We start from the raw sequence: 17,348 nt of genomic DNA, 5'->3' as shown, positions 1-17,348 counted from the left end.
TGAAGCATACCCTGTTATAGTAAAAAAAAACTGTGCATGCTGTGTGTATTTAAATAATACATTGCCGTACAGGTAGCGTATTTCCCAATTGTCGATTCTATATAAACATGATTACCTAAAGTGGTGTGATTAGTCTCTTTTAACAAAGTCATTCTTCCCATTGGGGGCCACATGGAAGTTGAGTCATGGCAAGATGGGTGCCCAGGAAAACTGTTCTGACTGAAGCCAGCTGAATTGGCAAAATCTGTACAAAGCTGGAATTAATAAGCACAGTTGGTCTTGAGATGAGTCTGTGACTCTGCATGGTGTCTCCCTGTTTTTCATTTCACAGCTCTTCATTTGCAGAATTCTGCCAGTGCACTGTAACATTCCAGAGGAGCAAAGTACCCAGGGCAGGGGGCAGGACAGGAGGAGGGTAGGGCAAGAAGGAATTCCAGACAGGCATCCTGTGATGACTTCAATGTCTTCAGCAGGAATCAAGCTCTTCACTGCCTCCTGGGTCAGTACTGGACCTAGGCTAACCCTGGAAACTTCTGTACTTTGCTGCTTAGCACTTAGGCTTCAGGGAGCGCAGCATAAAGAAAACATAGCTAGCAGCAAAGCTACTTTGGGTCTAATAAGGTCTGTTAGCTCGAGGTTCATGCCATAGCCGAACTGAAAGCAAAGTGGCTGAAATTTCCTCTGGCACTGAGTGAATATTCTATTCTGACAAGCAAACTGCCTTTGCACAGGTGTGTCTATATTTTTGGCATGCATTCAGCCTGCTGTGTGGAATGATCTGCAAGTTGATTTTATGCGGTTGGATGAGGACTCTGTGGATTGGTTATAAGTAATTAACTGTTATATGTAAATGAGATGACAAAAATTAACTGATCCAGCTGGCATCAGTCTTAGTGCAGCTATTTGTTTCCAGCATGTCTGCCTTGTTGTTTTGTTTTGTAGAGGATACCATCGTATTTTCTTTTTACCTCTCTCTTTACTAGATAATTATCTTATAAATACTCCAAATGGTTTAAGTCTTGTTCTACCAAAAGATGATGTCAGTTCTTTACCAATAAACATGGGTCCTAGACCTATGGCAAATTCATCAGAGGGATATATTTAATTAAATATATACTTACATATTTACTTACATATTTAAAGGGTTCAGGAATTTTTTTCACTGCACTGGTCCTACAGTGCAGTTTTTTTTGTCACAGGCTGATCTAATGGAATGTAAATAGCAAAACAATTGGTATTCAAAACTTGATATCTGAAATAATCTGGTTTGTTTTACATTATTTTATATCTTGTTGATATATCACTTATTGAGTGAGTGGATTTTAGGATTTATGGAAAGTGGTGTATATAATTATCAAAAGTTTATCTACTATAGGGAGTTTATTTATGGAACTTTTACTCTCTGCTTTCAGTGTAAGGGAAATGCCTAAAATTTTGACTACTGAACACCTGCCCTTTCATGTTCTTCTCTAAGTCAATATCAAAGATACAATTAAGAACATATTTTATACATGGTATAAGATACATTGTCTAAGACCAGCCTTTTGGGACACTGTGATTGATAAATGTTCTTTTCATCATTCAAGATCTGTTTATATTAATTTCACCCATTTCACTTTGAGCAGAGCATTGAATAGGTTGACAAGAATTAGGAAAGCAGACAGAGCTAAAGACAGTGTCTAAATGGGCAGTGAGTACACAGCATTGTGTGCTTGTGGACCTAGTGTTGTCATCCTTTTTGAGTGCATCCTGATTTTGATTGAGGAGTCCATTGACTTCCTTGGCCACCTGGGCACACACTGGCCCATTTTCAAGAGGCTGTCAGGCAGCATCCCCAACTGCTTTTCTGCTGGGCAGCTTTCAATTTTCCCCCAGCCTATGGAGCTGCCCGGGCTCACTGTGACCCAAGTGCAGCACTGGCATTTGGCCTCGTTGAACCTCATGTCCCTGGCCTTAGCCCACTGATCCAGCCTGTCCTGATCTCTATGCAGAGCCTTCCTACCCTCAAGTGGGAAATCAAAGCTCCTGCCCAACAGGGCATCATCTTCAGACTGACTAAGGTGCAAGTCTGTATTTGTCCAGGTCATTGATAAAGATATATTACAGGACTTGGTGAGTGCTGGGAAAAAACACTTCTGACGGGATATAACTCCACCTAGCACCACTCCCTAGGCCCAGCCACCTGGCCAGTTTATAATCCAGCAAAGGTGCACCTGTCTAAGCCATGAGCAGACAGTTTCTCTAGGAGAATCCAGTGTTAGAGGACATACTAAAAACCTTAGAGGTCTTTTCCAACCTTGATGATAACAATTCTACAGGAGTCCAGGTAGACAATATCCTCATGTACTAAGCAGCTCACCTTGCCATAGAAGGGGTTTAGGTGTCAAGGACCCAGGAGTCAAGCGGGATCTGCCTTTATGAAACTCCTGCTGGCCCAGCCTGATGCCCTGGTGCTCCTGTATGTGTCATGTAGTGGCACTGAGGATCATCTCCATGATTTTTCCACTTGGATTTTAGAATATTCAGTTCTGATAACTGAATTCAGTTTCATTTACAGCTCTTCTAGTTAACAGTTTTTAATGCTTTTTTTAAAGTACATGCGGAAGAAATACTAACATTATATTTATTTATCTATCTTGGATGTCTGTCATTGCATGGTTAGAAATAAATTGCTTGCACGGTCTAATAAAGACTAGAGAGCTGACTTAGAAGCATTTTCTTGACTTATGAGCTAACACAAGAAAATGGGATAGTCCATCTAATGTCTTAAACCTGCTCATCTAAATCACTAACCTTTCTAAAAATATTTCTATTATAATTACAGAGCTTGGATGTTATAACACTGCACTAATGTATGTATGTTCTTTCTTTCCTTGCATGTGTTACAGAAACAAGATATACTTAATCAAGTAAGTAATGCTAATTTGATTTTTTTCTTTCTTTATGCATAGGTGCAGTATATTTTATTTTGTAGGCTTCCATTGAGATGTACTTATTAATAAATACTGCATGTGGCTATTTTTGCTGATAATAGAGTAGTATTTAAATCTGAAACCAGAATGCATTCCTTCTCTGCTGGCAGAATTTTTCACTGAGTGAATTTCATTTTTGTCATTCACAGTACATAATTTTACTAACATTAATTGAGTTTAATATGAGAAATAAGTTAAGAGCAAGTAATTGGCTTGTTCCATACTTGTCACGGAAATTTCTCTTTACTGTGAGATCTCATAATGGTCTGTATTATTCTGAAATGACAAGAACACATCTCAGGAAAAAATATTAAATACTGATTTCTATAACCATATAATACCATTTATATGTAGCAGGCTTAAAATTGCAGATATAGTAATTTGAATAAGGCTTATGCTGTGCTTTGAGCAATTGTGACTTTCCAGCAATTGCAAGGGAAATGGTTAAAATGCTGATCATCAACACAAGAAACTGCACCTGAGGAACTTCAGTAGCCTCAAACAAGGCATAAAGGTAGAAAGGAAAAAAGAAGGAAAGGAAGAAGGACTAATCGAATGAATTATTTTTTTTTTACGTGACCTAGTTATCCTTTCTTGGTAACACAGAGGTGTTAAAAAACTCCAGCTCTGCTGTTCTTGGAAGAGGCAGCCAGAACATGAGAGCAATGAGAAAGTCAAGAGAGAGAAAGGGGAAGTTTTGTAGGAACCCCTAACTTTCAGAGGTCAGAGGCCAATTGAACTTTTGGAGATGTGTTAAGAGCAGAACTCCCCGTTGGCAACAGGGCTTTCTTCAGATGACTGAAATTATTTCTTTATTTTTTATTAATAAGCTAAGAGAGTGACTTCAGAGGGTCCTGAAAGAGAGTGTTTCAGCATTAAAGCAGTTTGTCTGTGACCAATGTTGAGTGTAATCTCATCAGTATTTAGCTAATTACTTTGTCAAATGAGTAGGTGAATAATAATAGAGTCAACAAACTAAATGAAATTTGGGAATTATTATCACACTGGAAAAGCTTGATGAAGTAATGGGTTAAGTAAATGGAATGAGATGCACGTGTGCAGGGTAGAGTGTGGTGTACCCTGGTCCAGCTGGCATTATCAGATAAATTGACATGTATGTAGTTGATCACAAGATGAATGCAGGGTATCATTGTGGTTTAGTCATGAAGAGGAGAAGGATGTTACTGGGATGTTGTAATAGTGTTCCTGTGGCCATGGCAGTCTGGAAAGAAGACAAAACTTGCAAGATGAGGTAGTGTCTTAGGCTCATTGACATTAGTGGAAAAGTAGTTAAAATTTCAAGCACGCAGTAATATGGTTTGGAAGGATATTTTGTGTTCTTTGCCTCAGCTATGTTCTTTGATGTGACAGATTAATATTAAATTCCTGTAAAGATCTTGCCAGATTATAATATATTAAGTACAGTATTTCCACTACAAATAGGAAGATTTAATTTTCTATAAAAAAGTTACTGCAGAAGTTACATCTTTCTGCTTTTGTCCAAATGATGGGATGAAGTGAACTCAAATTGGAGCTAATTTACAGAAGGTTAGTAGGATGTGCAGATTTATAGCATATATAATGTAGGAGAAGCCTGTCCCTCACATGTAAGAAGCTGAAGTTGTATCTATTTAGCTACAGAAGAAAAGAATGTATCATCTTGTGTGTATCACCAGCAGAAACCTCTAGGTTTGAGACACTGGGAACTCTGTTTTTCTGGCTCCATGGGCAAAATTTCTAGGGAAAGCTTTCTGGATACCTAGAGAGTTGGGAAGCCTGCCAGGCAGAGATGCTGGCAGTCTGGCTGGGAGCCTGCTTTTTGTGGAGCGTGTTGAGGGCACTGAGGTGTGAAATATTTCAGATAGTCAATTTCTGCTGCAAAAGCATTCAGTTTTGAACATTTTAAATTATCTTTACTGGTCTCTCTCTATCTCCTTTAGTCAGTCTGTGCTACCAGTGCTAATCTCCTTCTTTGGCATTCTTTCCTTTTGATACACTTCTCTGCTTTAGGAACTTAGTTTTATGCTTTTTTTCCTTTATATTATTGTGTTGTACAGTAGCTTTTGTTTAAACTTAATGAGCCTATTATCACTTTCATTTACATATCACATGTTAAAAAAGACAAACAGCTTTAGACAGCCTATTTAATTACGATGGGGAGGTGTTATTTGTTTTCATTATGAAGAACAATATGTTATGTTCTGGTTTTTTTTCATTGTGATGACTTCAGCCATGCTTGATTGACCTGCATGGTGGCATCTAGATAATGTTTATGAAACTGCATAGGAAAACAAAATGTGGCAAAATTACTTCCACTAAAAATAATTTAGTGCAGGAATTCATCGACAAATGGAAATGTCTTGAAGTCTTCTTGTGCAGTAGATATACTGATAGATACAAATATATACATTCTAATTGAGCATGTGCCACTCCTCATATCCTTTTAATTCTTTCTAAGCTATACTTTTAAATACTGGTGAGGAGAAAGTCAAATTTAGGTCGATTAGTATAGCTCCACTTTTACTAAAGTCTGTACATTTACTTAGTGTAAAGTGGATGTAACTTGTTGACAAATGGAATAGGATATTTTAAACCTTTTTCTGTTGGTGTATGTTATTATTGCCAGTGAAGGTGCCAGTTTGGCTCAGATTGTGTTAAATCTCAGCAAAGAGAGATTTCATGTTCATTCATGGAGGGAAAGTTTATTAATTTGTATCTTTAAAATTTTAAAGAGGGAGGAATGAGCAATAACAGGTAACATGACATTGTCACATATTAGTTTTCTTACTAAAAGTGTTGTAGCAAGTATTTTTTAAAAATGCAGCTGAAATAACCTCCACAAAAATTTGCAATGTGCAGACAGGGTCATTACAGGTAAAATATGCGAAAATACCACTGCCATTGAACATGCATAGAAAAATTATTTTTCTTAATTCTAAGCACCTTATGAAAATTCCAATTCAGACATGTTTGTCCATGAGTAGGTTTTTACACAATCTGCGCATGCAGATAAATTGTTTGTTTCAACCAGAACTTTTTGTTATAACTGATGGTTTTCAGGGATTCCTTAACTTTACTATTTTGTTTGGCCTTTGTCTGAACTATGCTACCTACCCCATTTTTCCTGACCAATTCTTCTAGGACAGGATGCAAACTTTCTGCTTGTAACTTTTTTTGATATGTAAAAATTTCAGGTAGATTTTGAATGATAATCTTCTACAAGAGCCTTCTAAAAGTATGTGATGCATCACTCTTCTTGAAAAAACAAAATCTCACCTTTGTATAGTAAATGTAGCATATTCAGTAAGAGTTAGGTATTAAATACAAGTACTTATGTATGTAGTACTTAAGGATATACAAACTAATGCAAATATAGAACTGTGTATCAAGGAAAAGCTGCTGATAAAAAAGTGCTTGGTTTTTCTTTTACCTGCATGTAAGATTGAGATGAGACTGCAGTAGCTGGTGAATGCATTTCAGACTTATTTTGGTAATTAGTATCAATTTATTTTAATAACATGAGACTGTTATGCTTAAAAATCTAATTATTGCATAAAAATGGAGTTTTCCCATTTCCATTTTAGATGTTTTGTTAAGCTTGCTTCTTTGAAGAGCTGGGGGAAAATTTTGGCAGTAATTTATGTCTGTGTATTGGTAATATCCAAATATTATTTGTCCATATGGAGTATTTGGTAGGAGCAGGCCGTGAGAGCATGTGGGTTTTAATTTTTTTTTAAACATTCATACATGTACATATTAATTTGAATGCTGATATAGCTAAGAAATAGTTTTATTTAGTTAACAGAATTTTCAAAATTAATTATGTAAAAACTGTATTAAATTGAATGCTTAGATCAGAAAATTATAAGGGCTTTGAATTTAAACTGAATTTAACCCTGATGCCCAAAGCAAGTCTTCATGAGAAATTGGAAATTTAATTTGAATGAATATTTAAAATACATTTTCAACACCATGAACTTAGTCATTCTCATGTGACTCATGGGTTTTAGCTTGTTAATCCTGTGTATATAGTCTCTCCACTTTTTTTTTCACATCTTTTGGCAATGTCAGGTTTTGACATGTGATAATCAATGAATCTTCAAGACTTTGACTTTTGTGGGAATGCTTTAGCACTGGTATTCACAGCTAATCACATCATTGTCACTAATGCACTCACATCAGTGTTTGCCAGTGTTGTCATAGCACAATGTGTGAATCAAGGCCCTGTAATATCTCCTCTTAGTCAGCAGTTCATTTTTCACATATTGGGTTTTTTTTAAGTAAGTAGTTTACAAAGAAATAATCAGTTAAAGGAACTTATGCAATCCCAAAAAATAACCCAGAGCAATTACTGTCAGTAGATGAAAGCTAATTATATTTTTGGCACCATTTGGAGATCAGACAACAGAGTTTTAAAAGTAATCAATTGAAAACTACATTTCAACATGATTCTCTTTCTCTTACGTGTGAAATGTTCTTTTTAATAAATGAAAACCGTATGTCATGGAAATCTCTTGAAATCAATTATTTATCTTTTTTTCTTCTTTCTCTTACATTCTGTTTTTCAGGATGCTGAGAATAGTGGCTTATGCTGAAATATTTTGTACAAATCTAAAAGAATAAAAGACCTAAAGGAATGTGGTATTTGAAAAGAATTTATGGGTGGAGATTAATTTCAAACACTAGATCATGTCTTGTTCCCATTTATGTGGCCAGTGTGGTGGGGAGGAATAAAAGGAGTATTATTCGACCCCTCCCTGCCCTGCTCCATCCACAATGGCAACTCTTTTGTCAAGAGACTATTAAATTTTTGGTGTCTTGTGAGGAGAAAGAAAGAAAGTAGTGATACAGCTTCTCTCCCTTCTTTCAACATATCATCCAGAAGAACTGATTGTTGTACTTATGCTAGTTAGGAAAATATAGGAGGCAGTTAGACCTCCTCTATTGCAGTGTTTAGGATAGATCTTGAGTCAAAAGCTTCCATTATCTTAATAAATTATTGGTTCACTTCAAATGTATTAGTGTGGTAGGAGTTAAAATACTACATAGCAAAGTTAAAAAACTTCTATGTAAAAAGATGCAAAATTTTCCTTGTATATATCTTGTTTTTCACTGAGGAACCATGTTTTCTGTATTCTCCATATTGGCATTTACTGACTTTTGATGTCTATACCGTGTAGTGTTCTGTGTGTTGGCACAGAACATACATATAAATGCATAAATCTTCAATATGAATACTTGGATCTTTCTTAATCTTACATATCTGTGTTAACCATCAGTAAAGCGGAAAAGCAAGTTACAAAATTGAGCAGCTTAACTGCTCTAGGAGAAAGGACAAAATCAAATACAGACAGTGTTTGTAGATGGAGTTCAGCTTCTTCTGAGTTGCTCAGGGTGTTAGGAGCCATTCTGCTGCTTGGGACACAATCAGGCATTTTAAGGCATCTCCATAATATGTTGTAGCCATACTCAGGAGTTAAAGACCTGTGGCTTTAGCTGAGTGTTGGTCTATATATGTGTGATACAAAGCTAGAAGAAACCTGATTTTTTTTGCTATTTTGCCAAGCAAAATTGTAACTGCTATTTGGAAACCAGGCCTTCAATTCCTGTTCTTCCTGAGACTGAGACTCACCCTCTGGGAAGTAGCACTAAATTAGTGTAATGTACTTATCAGTGAGTGCTTAAGAAGAAACAGAACTCTTATCATAATAATTAGAGGTGTTTTAAAGCATATTAAGCATAGACTGATGCACATTTGTTTTTCCTTGGAGTCCCTCATATTCTGCCTATCTGGGATTCAAAAGAAATTGAAGTGTGGGAAGCAAGAGCTTTGCTTTATGCCATTGGTGTGGAGTAGACAGGGAAGTAAGATACATGCAATCTTTAGTGATGTTAGTAAGGTAAAAAGCATCTCATCACAAATCTATGAGATGTATTGGATACATTGCAAAGAAATCCACAAATGGTCATGATATTATGGAAAATAGTGGTTGCTTTGATGTCAGGTTTGTAGTCTTTTGTGCAGTAATTGAAGTATTAGAAGCATTCCATTAAGTATTAGAAGCATTCCAGACTACTTTTTAAGCTATGAATAAAGTGCGCCTAAAAACCCCACACTATTTTTAATGGTTTTGTTTCTTCATATTTGTGAATTCTTTTGTCAGAGTAATCAGTGTCATCCTGGAAACTCTCTTGAAATATGTAGTTTATCCTGAAAACTGTATTTAATCAGTTGCCAGGTCTTTAGTTTCTTTGTGACTTCCACTTCTTTAAAATGAAGATTTTTTTAGTAATCTTTTTTTGTAGTTCAGTGATTACCATTTGTTCAAATTTGTCTTTTTATGTGTGCTTGATGTTCTTTCATGTGATTTTGTGTGGTATCTTAAAAAGGATAAACTAGTGTTCAGCTTTAGGGAAAAACAGTATCAGCTAATAGTTTGGGCAGGAAGATCATCTAGTTTCAAGACCTCTGCCATGGGCACAGACACCTTCTACTGGACCAGGTTGCTCAGAGCCCTTGAAAACTGCCAGGGATGGGGCATCCACAGCTTCTGTGGGCAGCCTGTTTCAGTGCACCATCCTCACTAGGAATAACTTCCTAATACCTATCCTAAACCTACCCTTGTTCAGTTTAAAGCCCTTGCACCTTGTCCTGTCCCTACCTGCCCTTGTAAAAAGTCCCTCAACAACTTTCTTATCAGCCCCCTTTAGGGAGGTTGAAAGGGACTCTAAGGTCTCCCAAGAGCTTTCTGTCCTCCTGAACAACCCCAACTCTCAGCCTGTCTTCATAGGAGAGTTTTTCTGAGATACAGAAGGACAACAAAAGGCCAGGCCTAAAGAATTTTCTACATAATTGATTTTTTAAATGTATTTTTATAGAAAAACAGGTAAATATATCAGAATGTTTGGTGAGCTGTTAAAGAGTTTGCCAGGAGCTTTTATCTGCTGGGGTAGAAGGAACTACGGAGTACTGAGGATGTACTTTTAGATCTTACCTCAGTTCTTCCACTGAATGCAGATTATTCTTTATAACTCAAAAACCTCCTTTTGTCTTCTCCATCATCATTTTCCTTAAGAGTGTCAGGCAGCTGCTCCAAGTAGGTTGCCTACAGATATGGTTGAAATTTCTGATTCCAAATCTGGGATCTGCAACTCAGTTCCAGCCTTTTCCCTACCTCATACACAGTTACCCAGTGATGCCTCCATGATAGCCAAGCTGCAATGGAGGTAGGGTTGTAAACAAGTTTGGGAGAAAGACTGATAATTTCCACCTCTGCTTGCTTGGCCCAGGTGTCACCTCCTTAGATACTCACCTCCTTAGATACACAAATGGCATTGTCTCTCTCTTTCCAGACTACTATTTTAAGAAAAATAGGTGCTATGTGGTATTGCCTTTTACAGTTGCCACTTTTTACCCATATAGCTAGTGTTGCTTTAACTTCATTTATTCCTATTTTAAAAAATGTATAAGGCATGACAGAATTCAGCTATAAACTTTCATAGTATTATGAGGGTAATTCTTCTAATAATTTCTAATTCTTCTAATAATTTCTGTTTCGTCCTGATCTCAAAGGGCTGTTTGAATGAAGGAATTTTCTCCAAAGTAATTGGAGTTGGCAGAGCAAATCCTGATTATTCGTATCTTCCTTCTACAGTGAAGGCTGCTATAAGCCTTAATCTTCAGAAAAATTTCCACCAAAACACACTGGTTTGGTATGGGTTCTTTACCAAGAAAAATTCAGTTGAAACTCCAGATCTGGGCAAATCTCTCTCTGTTTGCTTGGTCAGACATCAAGACAGGAATGTTCTCACAATATGTGGAAATAAAGACAGATTAATTTGCTTTGTTTCACTGTCATGAAAACTGCTTCTTCTGCTTTTAATTATAAGAAAGTAACAGTGAGTTTTTTGCACTGATGGATTTTTTTGTGGGTAATCTTTTCATGGAATTAACATTAAAACCCCACAACTGTTAGATCTTTTGGACTAATGCATACATCCAAAAATTTAATTGTAAAATGCATGCAGGATGTGAGATTACATGTTACATTCCCAGAGGCACTGAGGTACCTCACTGAACAATCTATAATTGCTGTTTGCTGCTTCATTTAGCATTAGTATGTGATGATGTGTATGGATGAATATTTATTTATGTAAATGCAATACATATATTTGTTCTGTTTCTTCTAGCATAGGTGTAGATCTTGAATGGATTATTTCCTCTCTGAGTAGAGATAGCATCCAACTCTGGTATGGCAATTTAAAAAAGAAAATAAATAAAATCTTGAATCATCTATTTTCTATAAAATCTAAGTAAACATCTTAAATTTTTCCATGTGTCCAGAAGTACTGCCTTAACAGCTGAAACATTTTGGCTTCTCTTTTGATACATCTCTGTGAGTACATGTTGGGATCACCTCATTCATAGGAGTTTATCAGTAATTTGTTCATTCACATTTTTACAAATAAATATTTAATAATTTTGTAGATGTACAGAAACCGTATTTTTGCCTTCAGTGTTTCTTCAGCTCTTTCCTGATATTTGGATGCTCTTTTGAGACACAGGTTTGAGTTTCCTCAGGCAAATGGGAAATCGGCCAAGCTGATTCCCACTGGCAAGTTGTCCTTACCAGGAGATTATTTTTTTTTCCCTACAAGAGGAAAAAATCTGTCAGTTTTTCTCTGCTTTCAGAAGGAAATGATGGTCTCAGTTGAACTTGGGGCATAGCACATACTTTGTTTTTTTTGAGGATTATTTTATTTTTTTGTGAACATATCTAGTGAGAACCTTCTTTCCTATGGCCAGTCAGTGACTTAGACCTCATTATAAACTTTGGTCCATTTCTTCTTTATATAATTGGAAGGAGCTTAGAAAAAACAAACAAACAAACAAAATGCAATACTTATGGATTAAATGCTTTTTGGAAGTTTAGGGCTAGGATTAATTTTGAAATTTTGTTGTTGGTTAATGAAATGTTACTGATTTTCACCAGCAATTTATGGTGTAGGAAAAGATGCACATTTTTAATTTCTCTATGCCTTAGGTCATAGTGAGTCCAGTTCCATGTTTGCATTTAGAAAAGAAGAAAATTGTTAAATGGTTTACACATTTTATTTGCTAAAAATAATGATGAAACTTAAGTTTATGCAGTGTTGCTCATGTCTTACATTCCTTTTCCTTTTCTTTTCTCCAAGATGAATATATAATTTTTAGGGTTTTTTCCTTATATTCAGATGTTTGAAAATATTGATAAAATCTATGAGTAGGAACTAACTACTTCTAAAAATATAATAAAATAAATTTTATATGAATTTTTTTGCTTAAATTAGCTAAAAATATGGTGGTTTTTAATGTGCACTTCTCTGGAGTTATACCAAAATTTTTCATTACCAAATGAAATTTTATTACCCAGTAATACAGAAGTCTTATTTTGTGAAGTTTCTTTTTGTAAAAGAAAAGGACCTCCAATAAACTTGGAGAATAAATTTGATATATAAAAATAGAAATTCGGTTTTAAATGATTAGTATAAACCCCTTTATTTTTCTGTGACCTACAGGCAAGGATTTTATTAGAGTCAAAGCTAAAAGTGCACAGATTTTTTTCTTTTAGACTCCCTCAGAAGATTTAGGCCAAATTATTTGAAAGTTCTTTCATGTTTTTCTGATTCAACTGTGTCCTATTTTATCTCTGTTATGTTGAAAATTTTCCTGAAATCCCTAAACTTGTGATCATAATCTTCCTACGCCCTGATAGTCTCTTGTGCAGTGGAATTAATTAATTAATTAATGTTGCCATGCTAATTGTTGTCAGTTTGGTACATCCTCTCATCCCCTCACTTTTGAAGCATCACGGAAAATGCTAAATCCCTCTTTCTCAAATTAATTTAAATTCAGCTGGAGCTTCTGGAATGCAAGCAACTGTTGAAAATTAAGCAATTAGCCTGCAAGCTTAAGAAAACCACATCCACCATTATGGTTTATATATTATTCTGATGTTATTGATCTGAACTGTTTAATTAATTTTTGCGAATCCATTAGCATAAATAATTTTCAAACCATACCAAAATTCTCTGAACTTTTCATCTGAGAAATTTTGATAATGACAGTGAAATTTAAAAGATCAAGCATGGCACATGTTAAGGTGGAAGATTATTGTACTCTGCTATCCTTTTTTTTTTGTCTTTTTGCTTACCAAAACATTGTGCAATACATTTGAAAAGTGGCTGGGGTTAGGGGGAAGTGCTGGTAATTAAAGGAAGGGCTGCAGCATTTTCCTGTTTTAGAAGGGTAAAGTTCCATGAGGAAAAAGAAAAATAGTCAACAATTGCAGAATACCGAAATGGCTATAATTTTTCAGAACAGAGAAATGGCTTGATGGATGATCCAAACTACTTCTAGGTCTGCTGTACACTAGCTTAGTTCTCTTATTCGCTTTATATACATTTGCAAAAACAAATATCCAGAAATTACTGTACCATTTTAGAGCTCATTTATAACATGATAATCTACACCAATTATGTTAGGTCTTCTAGAATGTTTTTCAGCTATGCAGTATAATATATATAATTATATTTATAATTATAATCCCAGATTTGGAGGTTTTAGGCAAGAACCTAATCATAGGGCCCTACACAGAGATCTCCCTTAGGCAGGATTGGTTTTATACATTCTTTACATACAGCATGTGATTTTACACCTGCATTTTTGGCCGTTCTAAACATTTCTGATGTGTATTCAAGTAATTTGCCAGCTCCTGACTAACTTCCATTATAATTTGAAAGCTTTTGGATATACAGCATCCGAACTCTGGTTATATGAATAGTGCTGCTCTCCTGGGGGAATACAGGTCGCAGAGCATGTTAGAACAGAGGATAAAGCACTGTCAGCTGAAGAAACCTGGCTGTAAAACAACCTTTAGAACAACCACACTCTGTCTTTGGTCCTTTGCAGAGCCACCCTGGTTGCTGGAACTCAGGATGTCAAATGTAATAAATGGACATGGTAGCCGAGTCATGTGTTACATTAGTATCTCTTATATTTTCTAGCAGTTTGGAACATGTGTTGGAGGATATTGGCTTCAATGATAGTCAGAACATTTTTACAAAATATTGAAAAGTTTGAGCATCTTTGAGAAAGGGTCTTCAGGAAGAAGGAAGTACATAATTTCAAACTTGCTTATTTTTCAAGTTCTCTACACTGCTATAATTCTGAACCCATTAAGTAAAAAAAAAAAAAAAAAACCAAACAACAAAACCCACAGCATTAGGGATTTAGTTACTGCTGGCAGCTTGGAGAACCAATGCTACTCACGCAGCAGTTAAAAAATCTAAGGTGGCTCTAAACTCAGGGAATTTTTTTTTGCAATATACATAAAATCCACAGACAAGATAAATAAAGAAAAAGTTAGTGTAGTGTAAAGATATTTACATGGCCATCCATAAACCTTAATTTAAATGGGATTATAATTTTGGTTTACTTTCCATTTTCATTTTTTTTTTTTTTGTGTATATGATTCAGTGAGATAGCTAAGACACATTTCATTAATGCACAATTTAACAAAGCAATTTCACATTGTTAAAGTCAGTTGATTTAGTGATTAATGTATTTGTTATGCTTGCAGATAAAAAATACATTCATATAGTGTATATTAGTGTAACTAATTACTGATTTACTTGGATGCTGATATAAATCCCTTTGTTATTGTGATTCATGGTTTATAAACAGTTTATAAACAGAATTAAATGTCAGTGGCTTTATTAGAGAGAAAAACTATAAAGTTTGTAGCATGAATGCAACAGTGTATGATTTGCCAAGGTAAGAGTGTGGCTGAAGCTGTCTGATGAGATAAAGATAATGAGTCCATGTCCAAGGTGATTATTTCTGTTTTACACCCATCTTGAGCATTGTGAAAATTTTTTTTCAGTCTCTGCTATATTTATCTTCAGGAGGTGAGAGTTTTATTGGTTCCACTGCTTTTTTCTCAAATGAGGTGTTCTCTATTAGAAGCTCAGCAGAGATACCCTCTCGCCAATCTTGAATTCCTTGTAATTATGACTTGCACAAGAGGAGTCAGATTTTGCAATTTGTGGTGTTGATCCCTCATAAGGATGATGATGCACATTAAAACATTACTCTTTGGTAGTTAGATCTTGCTCTTAATGGGAAACACCTTATTTAGCACATAAATTTTCAATATCTCATAAATAAATTAAAATGTAAAAGTCAAAGAAATTGGGGGAAGAGAAATTTCCTAAGTCTTATAATTATATTAAAATAATAGCTAAAATTATTTATACTGTGACTCAGATTCCAAATTCAGGGAGTCCTTTGAAAGTTCAGTTTCTATTTTCTTTTTTCTGGCATGGTTTCAAGCTGATTCTTGATAGCCTTTTCCCTCCTTCCACGTTCACTGTGATGAACTAAAGGAGTTGCACTAGACTTTTTTATGGAGATATGGAGTATTCCTGAACAATAGGGAAATTTCTCAAAGTCAGTTTTGTGCTATCATGTGGATTTATCCCTTAATTATTTAACAATTACAAGTTGCTATTCTGTTTGATCTATAAAGTAACACTATGTTTTATCAGATTAATAATTGATAAGTTACAATCACAAAGGTAGTGCTAAATACACAGTTTTGTCAATATGTTTCAGGATACCTTTATCTTCATTCTCTATTAGCAGGATAAAATGGGATCATAATGCTTTGCATTGCTGTGATCCCATTGCAGCCTACACCTTCCTTGAGGGGGAGGTGACCAGCAACAGGACATGAAAAAACAGAAGGAAGTTGCATCAGAGGAAGTTCAGATCAGGCATCAGGAAAAGGCTCTTCACTGGGAGGCTGGTTTCCAGAGCATGTTTTTGTCATGGCACCAAGCCCATCAGAGGTCAGGGAGCATCTGGATGATGCTCTTAGTCATATGGTTTAGTTTCAGGTAGTCCTGTGAGGAGCAGGGAGTTGAACTCAATGCTTGTTATGTACTCCTTCCAACTTGAGAAAATCTATGACTCACTTTATTGCTTAAAACTGACAATGCTGTTTTAACAGAAAAAAATCATCATACGAGTTTTATTATTTAGCTCTTACCTCGCTGGCAAAAGCAAAACCAAATCCAAATTAAGCTAAATGACAAATGTTCTGGATCGGCAACTTTTGTTTTTTCCCCTCTAAGTAATACTGTGTGTCTGAGCACTCTCATTTGAACCTATTTGAGACAGGGTGATTAGTATCTCTGACAAACACCAGCAAAGCATGTTGCCACATAGGAAAAGACAGGAGGCCTTCAATTCCCTGAATTAGGCATCAGCAAATCCCCTGCTTTTTGTCTGCCTAATTATAGGAAAAGCTAAAGACATGCTAAGTACATCCCTAGGAGCTCTGTAGGCGCCTTGATGCTAATCAAGACATTTGAGAGCATGGAACTTGATTTCAGGGTCCCGATAGAAGTGCTCTGAATTTACTCTGGGCTGTTTTGCACAGTGCTCTGAGCTATTATAGCAATGCTGTGAATTTTCAAAGTAATACTTAATTCAATAATCACTTCCAAGAATAGGTATACCAGTCTGATCTTCAGAAATCAGTATATTCAAAAACAGTCCAAAGCTTTTGTCAACAGAATATTATTTGATGAATTAGTGTGATTTGCTTTTTTTTACAATTTTTTTTCTTTGTTACTTCCCCTTCACTGCAGACAATTGATTTAGAGGGGTTCAAGCTGTTCATGAAGACTTTTCTGGAGGCAGAGTTACCAGATGATTTCATTGAACACCTTTTTACATCATTTAGGAACAAAATCTCTCACTGCAGCCCATTAATTAAAAACAAACCACAGCACCTTTCTGGGGGTAAGTAATAAAAGCAGTACTTAAAGAACCTAAAGGGTCCCTCACCCTGCTGTTTTACTTCTAATAGCTGTAAATATGTGGAATTCTTAACTATGTGTTGAGGGATTTTGTTTCTGGTATTTGTGAAATTAGAAAAACTAACTCAACCATGATAGGAAATACTGTGAAAAGGAATGGAAATTAAATGGTTTCGTCTTTTTAACTCACAATAATGATGCAGCTGAGACACCAAGTGGACATTTTTTGTCACGTTCATGCTAATCAAATTGCTATGGTTACATGTTCTTGTTGCCTACTCTCCTGTGCAATCACTTAAAAATCTTCAAGCTTCATGCAGGAGGCTCCTGCTGGTGCTCAGCCATCTCTGTGCCAGTTGCTGCTGTTGTTCTTAACTGTCTAGGTGTGATTCTGTTGTTATTAATCCTGCACACTTAGCAGCTGCCAATATGTTAAATGTTGGGTAAGTGTTAGTATATCACCAAAAGTGATTTTGATTTTGATTTCAGAGGACACAGCTAAATTCTGCC

General features: G+C 35.7%; 1 protein-coding gene across 4 annotated transcripts in view; it reads left to right on the top strand.

The window, feature by feature from the left end:
- The window catches only part of DGKB (diacylglycerol kinase beta), a 329,266-nt gene that overhangs the window by 60,929 nt on the left and 250,989 nt on the right, over positions 1 to 17,348 (top strand). For 2 of the 4 annotated variants that reach the window (XM_059473654.1, XM_059473641.1), the window contains exons 4-5: positions 2,889 to 2,909; positions 16,668 to 16,821. In XM_059473654.1, coding sequence (XP_059329637.1) covers positions 2,889 to 2,909; positions 16,668 to 16,821 — 175 coding nt within the window. The remainder of the gene's footprint in view (positions 1 to 2,888; positions 2,910 to 16,667; positions 16,822 to 17,348) is intronic. The other 2 variants (XM_059473663.1, XM_059473647.1) reach the window with 1 other exon arrangement.

Source organism: Ammospiza nelsoni, chromosome 1, assembly GCF_027579445.1.
Source record: "Ammospiza nelsoni isolate bAmmNel1 chromosome 1, bAmmNel1.pri, whole genome shotgun sequence".
Taxonomy (NCBI): Eukaryota; Metazoa; Chordata; class Aves; order Passeriformes; family Passerellidae; genus Ammospiza; species Ammospiza nelsoni.
The sequence above is the reverse complement of the archived record's forward strand: the minus strand, read 5'-3'. Positions and strand labels throughout refer to the sequence as shown.